The sequence below is a fragment of the Acomys russatus genome, chromosome 23, assembly GCF_903995435.1.
Source record: "Acomys russatus chromosome 23, mAcoRus1.1, whole genome shotgun sequence".
In the NCBI taxonomy this organism is placed as follows: domain Eukaryota; kingdom Metazoa; phylum Chordata; class Mammalia; order Rodentia; family Muridae; genus Acomys; species Acomys russatus.
In genome coordinates, this window is record NC_067159.1 from 6,200,851 (window position 1) to 6,214,459 (window position 13,609).

Genomic DNA, 13,609 nt, shown 5'->3' on the forward strand with positions numbered 1-13,609 from the left:
ATTGAGCTTAATAGTTTATTGTCAACTTGATACAAGCCAGGCACTTGCGACGAGAGACCCTTAATTGAGGGAATGCGCCATCAGATCTGCCTATGCACTCTTCGGAGGCATTTTTTTTGACTGACAATTGATATGGAAAGGCTCAACCCACTGTGGGTGGCTCCTCTCTTGGCAGGTGGTCCTGGGTTGTATAGGAAAGCTGGCTGAGCAAACTTAGCCAGCAAGCCAGTAAGCAGTATTACTCCTCGGTCTCTGTTTCAGTTCTTTCCTAGAGTTCCTGTCTTAACTTCTGTTCCTGATGGACTGTGAGCTGTAATATGAAATAAGCCTTTTCCCCCTCTGGTTGTTTTTGGTCAAGTGTTTCTCACAGTGACGGAAAGCAGACTAGGGTGTGTGCAGGTTGCCATGCATACTCACATTGCATTGCTCCATTTCATTGCCGCATGGCTGTGTCTGTGTGTTCAGGTGTTCTAGTGTGAGGCTCTCATCAGTGAAGCTGCTCGGAATATCTGTGTGAGAGCCTTTGCGAGCCCATTTGTCCCTTTTATCCAGAGTCCGCTAGTGGAGGTGCTTGTGTGTGTGGTGGTCGTGCCTGAATCCTGTAAGAAACTCTCAGCTGTTTTCCGAGGAGGTTGTATGGTGTTCTGTCACCATCGTTGAGAGTTTCAGGGCATAGCCCTGCTGAAGGGTTATGCAGTGGTAACCAGTGGTGTGAATTTTCTCATGTGCTTATTGTAAGTCGTTTGTAAAGTCTCATCTTTCCCATGTTTTGGTGTGTGTGTGTGTGTGTGTGTGTGTGTGTGTGTGTGTGTGTGCGCGCGCGCGCGCGTTTTGTTGTTCAAGGCAGGGTTTCTCTGTAGCCCTGGCTGTCCTGGACTCACTTTGTAGACCAGGCTGTCCTGGAACTCACAGAGATCCACCTGCCTCTGCTTCCCGAGTGCTGGGATTAAAGGCGTGTGCCACCACTGCCCGGCTTTACTGTGGTTTTGACTCACTCAGCTGTGATTGATGATGTGTCCAGGATTCAAGTTCAGTGTGTGTGTGTGTGTGTGTGTGTGTGTGTGTGTGTGTGTGTGTGTAGGCAGGCTACTTTTTTCTTAACAAATATATTTTATTACGAACTTATTAATCGAGTGTATGTCCCTTATAACCCGACTAACCGGAACAATAGGAAAAGAGGATTAAAGAATACAATAACAAAATTGTAAGGATATCTGTTCCGAGGAATGATTCTCCTGGCGTAATCAGCAGGATTTCTTCTGCTAGAACCTGGAGTAACCAGAACCTGGAACCTCAGCAGGAGCCGGAGCCCCAAAGCCTTCCCTCGAGTGGTTCTCTCTAGGAGCATCTCCAAGTGGAGCAATGAACAGCCAAAACTATCCCAAGTCTCCAAAGCCCCCGCCCCTCCCGCCAGTGGTGGGCTCATTTATATATCTCCTTCCAGAGTCTGGTCATGGGATCTTTTCAGCTGGCAACAATCAAGCTCCCGCATGAGGTGGTTTGTCTTCTAGTGGATAACCTCACCTTTTCTCACAAGGCTGTTCCCCATCCCACACTTGGGACCATATCAAAAACAGGTTTATCTCTCCTTCATGTGTGTGTTTGAGAGAGGGGGGGAGGAGGGGTGACAGTGTGAGAGAGTGTATGAGAGACAGAGTGTGTGTGTATGCAGGTGTGTTTGTGCCTCTGTGAGTATACATTTCTAGATGAGCTAAGGGTTTTAATTTTTTCATAAAATCTAATTTAAGTTTTTTCCTTATAGTTCATGAAGGAAAAAAAAAAAAAAAACCAATAAACAAACACACAAACCATGCTGGGCATAAACTTTAATCCCAGCCTAGTCTACTGAGTGAGTTCCGGGACAGCCAGGGTTACACAGAGAAACCCTGTCTTGAAAAAAACAAAACAATAAATAAAATAAAATAAAATAAACAAATAAATAAAGTTGAAATATTTTTCAACTTTTAGGAATAGTAGATCTGCGATTAAGTAGTTTGAGTTTAAAAAAAAAAAAACAGGGAGGATTTTTTTCCTGTTCCTTTTCCCCTAAAGTTTATAGTTTTAACTCTTAATGTTTGGATTTGTGATATACTTCCAATTAGTTTCTGAAATGCTGGGGGTGACTGTGTTTTTCCTGTGTCAGTACCCATTTGTCCCAGTGACGCCTGAAGGATTTTCTTTCCCTTCCTTCTGACAGTCTATCCAGACTCTGACCTGTACTGGTCCATCTGTTGCCTGTCACTAGTGTACACTGTCAGGATTACTATAGCTTTTTTTTTTTTTTAAATCTTGTTTTAATTTTATTTACATGGATAGTCTGCCAGTGTGTCTATCTGTGTACCAAGTGTGTGTCTGCTGCCTGCAGAGGCCACAAGAAACATTGGATCCCCTGAAACTGGACTTACAGATGGTGTGAGCAGTCAGGTGGGTGCTAGGAATTGAACCCAGGTCCCCTAGAAGAGCAGTCAGTGCTTTTAACCACCGAGCCTTTTCTCTAGTCCCTCAACTTATTTTTTGAAACAGAGCCTGTCATGAGCCTGGGCTCATTGATATAGCTAGGCTATCCAGCAAGCCCTCTCTCCAGGGACCCTCCTGTTGCTGGCTGCCCTGGGCTGGTCAGCTGACAGTTTCCTCCTGGTTCTGCTTTGCTTGTATGTTGTTGATTTCCTCTGCATTTGCAGCACAGTCTTAACCAGGGCTCCAGAGGGGCCTGTGTAAATTGTGGGAGCTGTCCCTATCCCTCCCACTTTTTCTGGTAACTGCCTCCAAAGTTCTGTTTGCTTTAACCTTTTCAGACTCCAGTCTCTTTATCTTCAACCTAGCAAGGTTTCCACACCCTGTTTTGGCTCCCCAGCTCCTGCTGCTGTTAACAGAGTGTCTCCAGGGAGAACACAGGGCCCTGTGTGCCTGTTACATAGTATCTGAAAGCCCTGGTCTTCTGTATAGTTTTGTAGCTACACAGGTGATGTGAGTCCAGTCCATCATGTCTACAGGTGAGTTTCACTGGTCTTTTCATTAGTTTCTTTTTAACTGAGGTAACATTTATATATCATAAAATTAACCATTTTGCCCCTTAGTGAGTCAACTTTTAGGGTGGTCTAAATTGGAGCTTGAGAGATGGCTCTAGGGAAAAATGCTTGCTTAGCAAGCATGAGGAACTTAGTTCTGGTCCCAGTATGCGTGTAAATGCTAGGCAGGTGTATGTCCAGCCTGTAATTCCAGTACTTTGGAGGTGAAGATGGGGATCCCTGGAGCAGGCGAGCAAGCTAGACTAGCTGAGTGGGTGAGCTCCACATTCAAGTGAGAAACCTGCCTCAGTAAGTACTCAAGTGGAGAGCAATTGAGGACTCCATGTATCACAACTGGCCATACCCATATATGTGGGAAAAATAAGAAAAGGAAAAAAAGTTCTCGGTTATTATGGCAGGTTTGTCCACTTAATTAGGATTTGAAGAAACTTGCCTGTGATTTAGTAGGTTGAGCATCTGTATTCTGTTGTCCAAGGAGAGTTTAAGTTTCCCAACTGGGTTCAGATTGGTTTCCTTTAATATGGTGAACACACATGATATTTTAAGCTGGTAACTGCATTTAATGTATTTATTTGATACAAGTAAAAACACTGGAAAACAACAGAAAATAAAAGCAAAGGGACCTGGTTTAAAATCCCCTCCAAACGTTCTATTTTGTACTTTAACTTGATTTGCACATTTCTGCTTTTCTACTGTGGACAACTGCTGTGTCTCCTGTGCGATCGCTCACTGTGACCATCCTGAACCATGCCTTCTCCTTTGGGTCCTGCCTGACATCGTGGTCTTTAATAGCTATAGAAGCTGTTGGCTCTTGTACTTTTAAGAACATTTAAACTGTCAGGTGTTCTCAGTGCATGCGCTTCTATAAGACTCTTTAAGCGAGATTGAAAAGCAATCTGTGGTAAATGTGAGTTAAGTTGGCTGCACTTTGAGACTTTTTAAAAAGATGAAGGTTGGAAGAGACCTTGAGAACTGCCCAGCATTTATGGGAGGAGGATCTGTTCATAGGGGAGCTTAGGACAGGAGGCTTGCAAACAGGCGCTGAAGGTTCTTGCAGCGTGGGAGAGACATAGGGAAGAAATACTAAGGAGATGGCTCAGAATATGAGACGTCTGCGGCAAGTTCTGTTTGACACGTTAGTTGCTTATTTTTAATGGGACCATACAAATAAGCTGTATGAAAAACTCAAATGACACCACATGTTGGCGAGGATGTGGAGAGAGAGGAACACTCCTTCATTGCTGGTGGGAATGCAAACTAGTACAACCACTTTGGAAAGCTATCTGGCGCTTTCTCAGAAAAATGGGAATAGGGCTTCCTCAAGACCCAGCCATCCCACTCCTTGGAATATACCCAGAAAATGCCCTACCACACAACAGGGACATATGCTCAACCATGTTCATAGCTGCTCTATACATAATAGCCAGAACATGGAAACAGCCTAAGTGTCCCTCAGTAGAAGAATGGACTAAGAAACTGTGGTATATTTACACGATGGAATACTACTCAGCTATTAAAAACGAGGAATTCCCGAAATTTGTGGACAAATGGATTGATCTAGAAATTATCATAATGAGTGAGTTCACCCAGAAACAAAAAGAGACAAACGGTATATACTCACTTATATCAAAACACTAGTCCAAGGGATACGTACCATGAAAATCTTTACTTACCAAGAAAGTGGGTCAGAGGAGAGGATATCCGATTGAGACTTTAGGCAAGAGTAGCATGGAAGAAAGAGGAAATAGTAGGACCCACAGGGTCCTGGAAACCTACAATAAGAACTTTATGACAGGCAGATCTGGGTCCTGGGGTCCTCCTCAAACTAAGGCACCAGCCAAGGAGAATATAGGCAGTAAGCTTCGAACCCCTACCAAGACCTAGCCGACGAACATGATATTCTCCATTGTTGAGTGGAGAGTGAGATCTGACTCTCACACGAACTCTGGTGTCCCTTTTCTGACCATGTCCCCCAGATGGGGAGACCTGGTGGCACTCAGAGGAAGGATAGCAAGTTACCAAGAAGAGACTTGATATTCTGAGAGTATATATAGGGGGGGAGGTCTCCTTCAGTCACAGACATAGGGGAGGGGAGAAGGAGAGAAATGGGAGGGAGGGAAGAATGGGAGGAAACAGGGGAAGGGCTAACAATCGAGATGTAATATGAATAAATTAATAAAAAAAATTTCAAAAAAAAAAACACAAATAATCTGTATGTACGAATAGACAAGTCGTATTACAGAAGGAGCAGACTAATCTGGAAGCCAGTGGTTTACACCTGCAATCCCAGTCCAGGCCAGCCCGGCCTATAGAACAACCAAAAAGAAAAATATAGAATCTTCAATTTTACAAAAAGGAATATTAGAACTGTGAAATTAGCTATAAAAGTTGTTTTGTTTGTATTATCGGTGCAGTCATAAATGTAGTTAAAAGGCGCCAAAACTTGTGTGTTTTCTATTAAGACAGAATCTTTCTGTAGCTTAGAGATCCCCTCATTCAGGGCCCTGCTGCACCCTAGGCTGAGATTACACGCCACATTCCCACACTTGACTTTAAACTTTATTTTCAAGTACTTTATTCACATTTTGAAAGCACATGAGGTGAACAAGTAGAATTTCTCTTCTATTGCCACCTGCTGCCACTTCAACACCATTTTGTATATCTTTTTTTTTTGTATATCATTTATATTTGGGTATAAATATACAGATTTACTCATTTGTTGCCAGTTAAAATTTCAGGTTTAAAGAATTTTTGTAGCTCTGAAAGTTTTCACTTTCTTCTTAGCTTTACCCATGTTAATCAGAATGGAAGACTTTCAGAAGCCAGACCCATTTTGTCCATAATGAAGGAAACTCAAATGTCAGTAGGCAAGAAAAGGATGTTTGGAGTCTTGCTCAGCAGTAGCTGGATGCGCTGTCATGCTTCTGGGTTAGTGCTTCATCAGGGCTCTTGCTGGGCGCTCATGCCTATGATCCAGTGTTCCAGAGGCTAGGCAGGAGGATTGTAACTAGGAGACCAGTCTGGGCTCCAGAGTGAGATTCAGACACACACACAGATACACACACATACACACACACACACACACACACACAGGTCTTCTTTGAGGTTTTGGTTGTTATGATTTTTTTCACCCACTTGAGTTTATTTATTTATTTATTTATTATTTTTATTTTTTTGGTCAGACCAGATTTTCTTTTCTGGCAAAGCTGATTTTCCTACAGACTTGTAAGAATGCCCATAAAGACAAACATCACATGATCTCCTTAATGTGGAAGCTATAGGCGAAGTGGAGGGCGTGAAACTAGAGTAGGGGAGGTTTTGGGGGTGCAAATAAGAAAGAGTGGTAGTGGGTGAGTGTGCTTCAAGTACTTTAGAAATGTGTATGGAAATGTCACAAGAAACTGGGCTGTACAATGAGCATACAGTAGGAAAACTTATTTTAAAAACTTGTGGACATGATTTAAATGAAAGCTGTGGAAGTCCCGAAGAGCAGTTTCTATGGCAAGAGTAAATGTGTGTGTGTAGGGGGGTGGGGTATGCGGATCTGTGTGTGTGTGTGTGTGTGTGTGTGTGTGTGTGTGTGTGTGTGTGTGTGTGTGTGTGTGTGTGTGTGTGTGTGTGTGTACACACATACAGTCAAGTTTGGGTCAGCTGTGCTTCAGAGCCCGGCTAATATAGTTTCCTGCTAGTTAATCAGGCCACACAGATGAAGCAGGAGGAAGGATGACCTGCCTCAGGAAGTTTGAATTGATTGCTATTTATAACCAGCGTGGGGCAGGATGGGAGCGCAGGCCTCTGCTTAGTGGCAGGAAGGGTTTCAGCCAGTCTTCACATCTGAGGAAGTGGTTAAGGAGCCGAGTGACCGAAGCTCTGTGGAAGGAAGGATGAGAAAGTGACTGTGCTGATCTGAGTCAAGGATGTGGTGGTAGAGATGTGGCAAACCAGCGAGGCACAAGAAAACGGTCACCTTTGGATTCAGTCTCTTAGGCAGCCGGTGAATTCCTGTGTTGCTAACAGGTCAGCTGAAATAAGGATATGTGGTGGGCTAATATTGCCTAGTAACAGAAGACAAGAGGAGGAAATTGCTACTGATGTGTTTGTGGATTGGTTCCTGTCTAGACCTGTAAATAGACTTTTTAGCTACTGGATGCAGTTCTGCTTCTGTGTGCTTTTCTGTTTTGCTTGTTTCCAAGACTGGGTCTCACTGTGTAGCCCTGGCTGTCCTGGAACTCACTCTGTAGACCAGGCTGGCCTGGAATTCATGGAGATTTTCTGCCTCTGCCTCCTGAGTGCTAGGATTAAAGGTATGCACCACTATGCCCAGCCTTTATATGATTTTTGTAATATTACATTGGTCCTTGTTTCATTAAAAGGAAGTTCCACGAAGAATAGATTTGTGGGTTGGAGTTGTGTGATAAAGCGCTTGCCTAGCATGCATAAGGCCCTGGGGTTGGGCGCTAGTACCGCATACACAAAAAAGAATCAATTCGTTATAAAATAAAGCTTGTATTTTGCAGAGTATTAAGTATAGCTGAAAAGAAAAGTATAGCTGAATATTAAAGCTGGCAGCGCCAGAAATGTTTTCTTAGTAAGACTGACTTCATGGAGTTGAGTTATAGGCACATTTTTTTTACAAATTCTATGTAAATTATTTAGTGCTTGGTGGGCCGTGATCAGTGGAGTTTAAAGTAAGAAATCCTGAAACTATGTCATTATTCTTGTCTCATTTTGATAGGCTCATTCATGATGCGGCTGTAGCTCTTTTCAACAAAAATCAGCGATGAAGATTTGTTATTTTTAACAAGATACCTCTAAGTTAAACATGGAAGGAGAATACTGGAATCATTTTAGTTCTGACAAGACAAAGAATACAGCATTTCCCAGCTAACTTGTAATGGCACCTTTCTGAGCTTCATCACTTGTCATGCGTCCCTCTGGGAACATGGATGCTGGCTTTACTCGGTCCGCTGTTCAGACCCTGTCCAGAAGCCACTGCAAAAACATCAAACAAAAGATTTCCCAGTGGGAAGGAAGAGCTAACGGTGAAACTAAGCCAGCCAAGCTTCACCCCAAGGACTTTGGAGTGCGGTATAATTACTGCCACCAAGAGAGTCCTTCTCATAAGTGCCCCACTGGTGAGGAAAGGAGCCAGTCTCAGAATGGGTGTTTACCTAGGAATGCAGACGCCAAAAGCCGTGATCAAAGTGAGGATGAGAGCGAGCGGCAAGAGTGTAAAGATGCGCACCCCTCAGAAACCGAGCCAGACTCCAGCTGGGTGTGTGCTCGGGTCAAACAGATTGAACGCTGGCAAGCTGTCTCTGGGAAGGGTCCAGAGACTTCCTTACCTCCAGGAAACTTGTATACCTCACAGATACTGTGGAAAAGCATAGAGACGCTTCCTCCAGATAAAGTCTTAAATTTGGCTTTAGTTCCTTGTGACTCTACAGAAAAAGAACCAGATTTCAGAGTTCTGGATAGTTCTTATGGAATAACCAAGAGCTTGGAAAATATTTATTGTGAGCCAGAGGGGCAGGAATGTGGACCCTCTATAAATCCTCTGCCCAAACCCCGCAGGACATTCAGATATGTATCTGAATCTGGTGGCGTGCCATATAAAGAAAGAAACTGTGACCAAAAGTACTGTGAAAATAATTCCTGTGCGGAGTCTTCTTTGGCCTCTTCTCAGGAACCCGAACCAAAGAAATATGGTGGGAAGATCAGAGGGAGATCCAAAAGGTATGTGATCATCAGGACATGCTTCTCCAGCTGTTTTGCCTTTGATCCAAGCCTCATTTCCCACCTTGGATGCAGCTGAGCACAGGGATGTCAGAAGCATGGAGGGAAAGTAGGAGGAGAAAGCCAAGCGCAGACATATAGGAAATACTTGCAATGTTCTACCACCTAAGAGCATCCAAAACTCTCCAGGCAGCATCTTCAAGAATCCTAAGGCGGGGTGGGGTGGTGCATATCTGTATTCCCATTGTCAGGAAGGGAGGCAGGAGGATCACCACAGCTCTGAAGTTAGCCTGAGCTGCATAATGACTTAACAACTTAGCCTCCATAGCAAGGCACTGTCTTATCCCCTTGCATAACCACCAAAAGAGCTTTTAGATAGGCAGGTGCATTCTTTGACTTGATTTAGGACATGTTGGCCTCAGACTCTCTTTTAATTAGGGAGTAATTCATGGGGCTGGAGAGATGGCTAAGTAGGTAAGAGCACTGGCTGCTCTTCCAGGGACCTAGGTTTGATTCCCAGCACTCACATGACAGCTTATAACCATCTGTAACTTCAATTCTAGGGGATATGATGCCCTCTTCTGGCATCTGTGGGCACCAGGCACACAAGTGGTATATAGAAATCCATACTTACACAATTTTTGTTTTGGCCAGGCATGATGGCGATGCCTTTAATCCCAGCACTCGGGAGGCAGAGGCAGACGATCACTGTGAGTTCGAGGCCAGCCCGGTCTACAAAGTGAGTCCAGGACAGCCAAGGCTACACAGAGAAACCCTGTCTCTAAAAACAAAACAAAACAAAACAAAAAACCAAACAAAACCAAACAAACAAATGTTGTTTTGTTTTTAGACAGGCTTTCTCTGTGTAACCCTGGCTGTCCTGGAACTTGCTTTATAGACCAAGCTGGCCTTGAACGCACAGTGATCCACCTGCCTCTGCCTCAAGAGTGTTGGTGTTAAAGGTACCACCACCAGGCCCATAAAAATAGATGTTAATTAGGAGTAAAAAGTCTAGTGATGAACATAAAAGTGAACAGTTCAAGCCCTGTGGTTTCAGTTACTTTTATTCTTAGATCTCTGATAAAGAATCATTTTTGTGGCACATGCCTTTGATCGCAGGCCGTAGGAAGCGGCAGGCGGATCACTATGAGTTTGAGGCCAGTGGTCTACAAAGTGAGTCTAGGACAGCCAAGGCTACACAGAGAAACCCTGTCTTGAAAAACAACAACAACAACAACAAACCCAAAAACATTTTTGTAATGAAAAATAAAAAAATATTTTTGAGTTAGGGTTGTAGCACTATCTATCTTAGAACTCACTATGTTAAACAGAGTGTCCTCAAACGCACAGAGATCCATTTGCCTCTGGCTCCCAAGTACTGGGATTAAAGGCGTACACCACCACAGCCAGCCATCTTTGTAATTTTATACACAAGTCTTTTCAGTTTCTGTCTGTGTTCTCTTATCATTTAGAGGTCACAGTTTTTGTAGGTGTGACTGTAACACCTATCTCTGTTCTTTAGGAAATCTTTTGAATTTGAAGATATTCAGCACTTTCGGAACTCACGGAAGATTCATGAGGAACTTGGAAGAAATGCTGGCTCTGCACTTTACTACACACAGTCTGAGGACAATATCTATGAGGATATCATATGTAGGTGCCCAGGCTTTGCCATTCAATTTAATGCATAGGTGGTGATGCCTCTCATTGTACAGTGGCCTTTTATAATCAAACATACCTTGTTTTAACTTTGTTTTTCTAACATGGAAACACTCGGTATGTATAAATGTTTTCATCATTAATGAGTATTACAGTCACTATAATGGATGACTCCGTTGAGAATTAATGTTTACAGTATAACGTTTTGAAAGTACTTTAGCTTGGTTGACCATTGGAGTGATGCATAAAATTAACACACCATTGCTCTTGCCATCTTAGTTACAGTCACCGTTCCCACTTAATTATTGTTTCTCTAAGTGGTGTTCATCTGATTCTTAAAGATCCAGCCAAGGAAAACCCCTATGAAGATATTCCAGTGCAGTCGTTCCCCATTTGGAGATCCCCTTCGGCGTGGAGGCTGCCACCTGCTAAGAGCGCCTTCAGAGCTCCCAAGGTATAACCAGAGGCTCCACCGAAGAGCACTAGACTCTGTATGATCCATATAGAAGGTTACGGGGGCTTTAACTGGGGCCCAAACTAAGAGGCTCTGAGATGTAGATGTGTTTGTTTGTGTTTTTGGTTTTTGGAGATAGGATTTCTCTGGGTAGCCTTGGTTGGTCTGGACTCTCTTTGCAGACCAGGCTGGCCTTGAACTCACAGAGATCTGCCAGCTTCTGCCTCCCAAGTGCTGGGATTGAAGGCGTGCGCCACAATGCCTGGCCTGTAGATTTTATTGATAGTGAGGGTGCTTTGTTTTGTTTTAAAGATGGTATGCTGGTTTCTTTTTAAAATTTATTTGCTTTGCTACTGGTTGGGTAATCTTAGTATTTCAAAAATAATTTAATATAAATAAGTTTAGACAGAGCTCCTTAAACATTTCTATTTGCAACCCCTTTTTACCCAAAGGAAAAAAAACTTTTTTTTTTTTGAGGCAGGGTTTCAATATGTAACCCTGGCTGTCTGGAACTCACTCTGTGGACCAGGCTGGCCTTGATTACCTGCCTCTGTTTCCAGAGTGCTGGGATTAAAGTTCTGTGACACTACACCTATCTGCCCAAGAAATATTTACAGGACCACAGATATATAGGTATGTAATCAGTATATAAATTAAACCTTTGTTGACAATAAAGCATAAAAAATATATTTTATAACATTTTTATGCATAACATAAAATTTTACCATTTATTAAAGACAAAAGAACAAATATGCATTTTAATGAGATGGGTGAACTTATTTTTACATAAAGATTTTAATCCTGGCTGAGAGTGTGGTAGGTGGGTCTCTGTGCATTTGAGGCAAGCCTGGCCTACATAGCGAGCTCCAGATCAGCCAAGGCTACATAGGGGAACTCTTTCTCAACCTTGCCTCCATCTCCCCAACTCCCCCCAAAAGGATTGAATCTTTGCTGCATATTCAGTGCTGTAGTACAGAATGACAGAAGTTTACAGCTATTTCAAAAATGGAAAACGTTGCCCTAATCCAAAGCCAACATTCCTTTAAGGATGTTTAAGATTTTTTATTATGTTTAGAAGTGTGTATCATGTGCCTGTGGGTATGTGCATATGAATGCAGGTGTCCTTGGATGCCAGCCGGATCTGGTTCCCTGGAGATAAAGGGACAGACTGTTGTGAGCTGCCCAACATGGCTGCTGTGAACTGAACCTAGGTCCTCTCGAGAGCAATAAACATTCTTAAGATTGAATTGAGGCATTTCTGCAGCCCCATCATTTAATGATTTTTATGAAACTTAAGCTGTCGACTGAAATAGCAACTTTAAAGTTAAGTATTCTAGCACAGTAAAATCTACACACTAGACACATGCTTAGGCACAAGAGCAGGAATATATGAACACCTTTGCTTTCTGTAATTGAACCATCATGCTTGCAAAGGCAGAAGGAACACTGAGCGTAGGAGATGAAAATATTGCAGTTTATAGCATGCAGTAGTCCTGCATCTGGGCCAGGTGTGTGCTAATGCTAATGACACAACAGCAAGCACAGCGCAAAGGGCACTGCTGTGTGCTCAGAGCCGAGGCTGCAGTGCAGTCACACCATGCTCACAGGTGAGCACTGCCAAAACCACCTCAGAGTCTTCATGGCCTGGATTTCAATTAATTTGTTTTTGTTTTCTGGACAGGGTTTCTCTGTGTAACAGCCCTAGCTGCCTAGCTGTCCTGGACTCACTTTGTAGACCAGGCTGTCCTCGAACTCATAGAGATCCACCTGCCTCTGCCTCTCTGAGTGCAGGGATTAAAAGTTAAATTATTTCTTGGTTGTTGGTTGTTCAGAAACTTTTTATATTGTTGCTGTTTTTTTTTTAAAAATAGCCTCCCCCATTCAGTCACATAGAATTGGACTTTTTTTTTTTTTTTTTTTTTTTCGGAGACAGGGTTTCTCTGTAGCCCTGGCTGTCCTGGACTCTTTTTATAGACTAGGCTGGCTTTGAACTCACAGTGATCCTCCTGCCTCTGCCTCCCGAGTGCTGGGATTAAAGGCATGCGCTACCACGCCCTGGCTTTAGAATAGGACTTTCTTTGACCAGCTCACTCCTAAATAATGACATGGAGACTTTTTATTAGCCTCAGTTTGTTCACCAATTAGCATTTAACCTAAATTAACCCCTTTATGTTAATCTGCATTGGCGACAGTTCCCACCTCTGATTCCTTCCCAGAGTTCCTATCTCTGCTGGAAGTCCTGCCTCCCTTTCTGGCCTTTGCTATTGGCTGTTCATCTCTTTATTAAATCAGAAGGTGAGGGAAGTACATGTTTACAAAACACTGACAGGTAGTTCCTTTTGTTTGTTTGTTTGTTTGTTTTCTCTGTGTAACAAGCCCTGGCTCTCCGGGACTCGTTTTGTAGACCAGTCTGGCCTCACAGAGATCCACCTGCCTCTGGGATTACAGGCGTGCATCATCACACCTGGCCACAGGCAACTCTTTTTTGTTTTGTTTTCAAAACAGGCTTTCTCTGTGTAGCCTTGGCTGTCCTAGATTCACTTTGTAGTCCAGGCTGGCCTGGAACTCACAGAGATCCACCTGCCTCTGCCTCCCTGGAATTAAAGGTGTGCACCGCCACACCCAGCAGACAGGTGATTCTTACAATACCAAAGTCGGCATTTGAATACTGGAAGGAAGGAAAGCCTTTACACAGTGCACAAAAAGATCACCCCAACAGTCACATTACCAA

General features: G+C 43.3%; 1 protein-coding gene across 2 annotated transcripts in view; it reads left to right on the forward strand.

Annotated features, from left to right (window-relative positions):
* The first annotated feature begins 7,797 nt into the window (after window positions 1-7,797).
* The window catches only part of Dennd2c (DENN domain containing 2C), a 46,460-nt gene continuing 40,648 nt past the window's right edge, over window positions 7,798-13,609 (forward strand). For both annotated transcript variants that reach the window (XM_051165577.1, XM_051165576.1), the window contains exons 1-3: window positions 7,798-8,765; window positions 10,288-10,418; window positions 10,766-10,878. In XM_051165577.1, coding sequence (XP_051021534.1) covers window positions 7,954-8,765; window positions 10,288-10,418; window positions 10,766-10,878 — 1,056 coding nt within the window. In that variant the 5' untranslated portion in view covers window positions 7,798-7,953. The remainder of the gene's footprint in view (window positions 8,766-10,287; window positions 10,419-10,765; window positions 10,879-13,609) is intronic.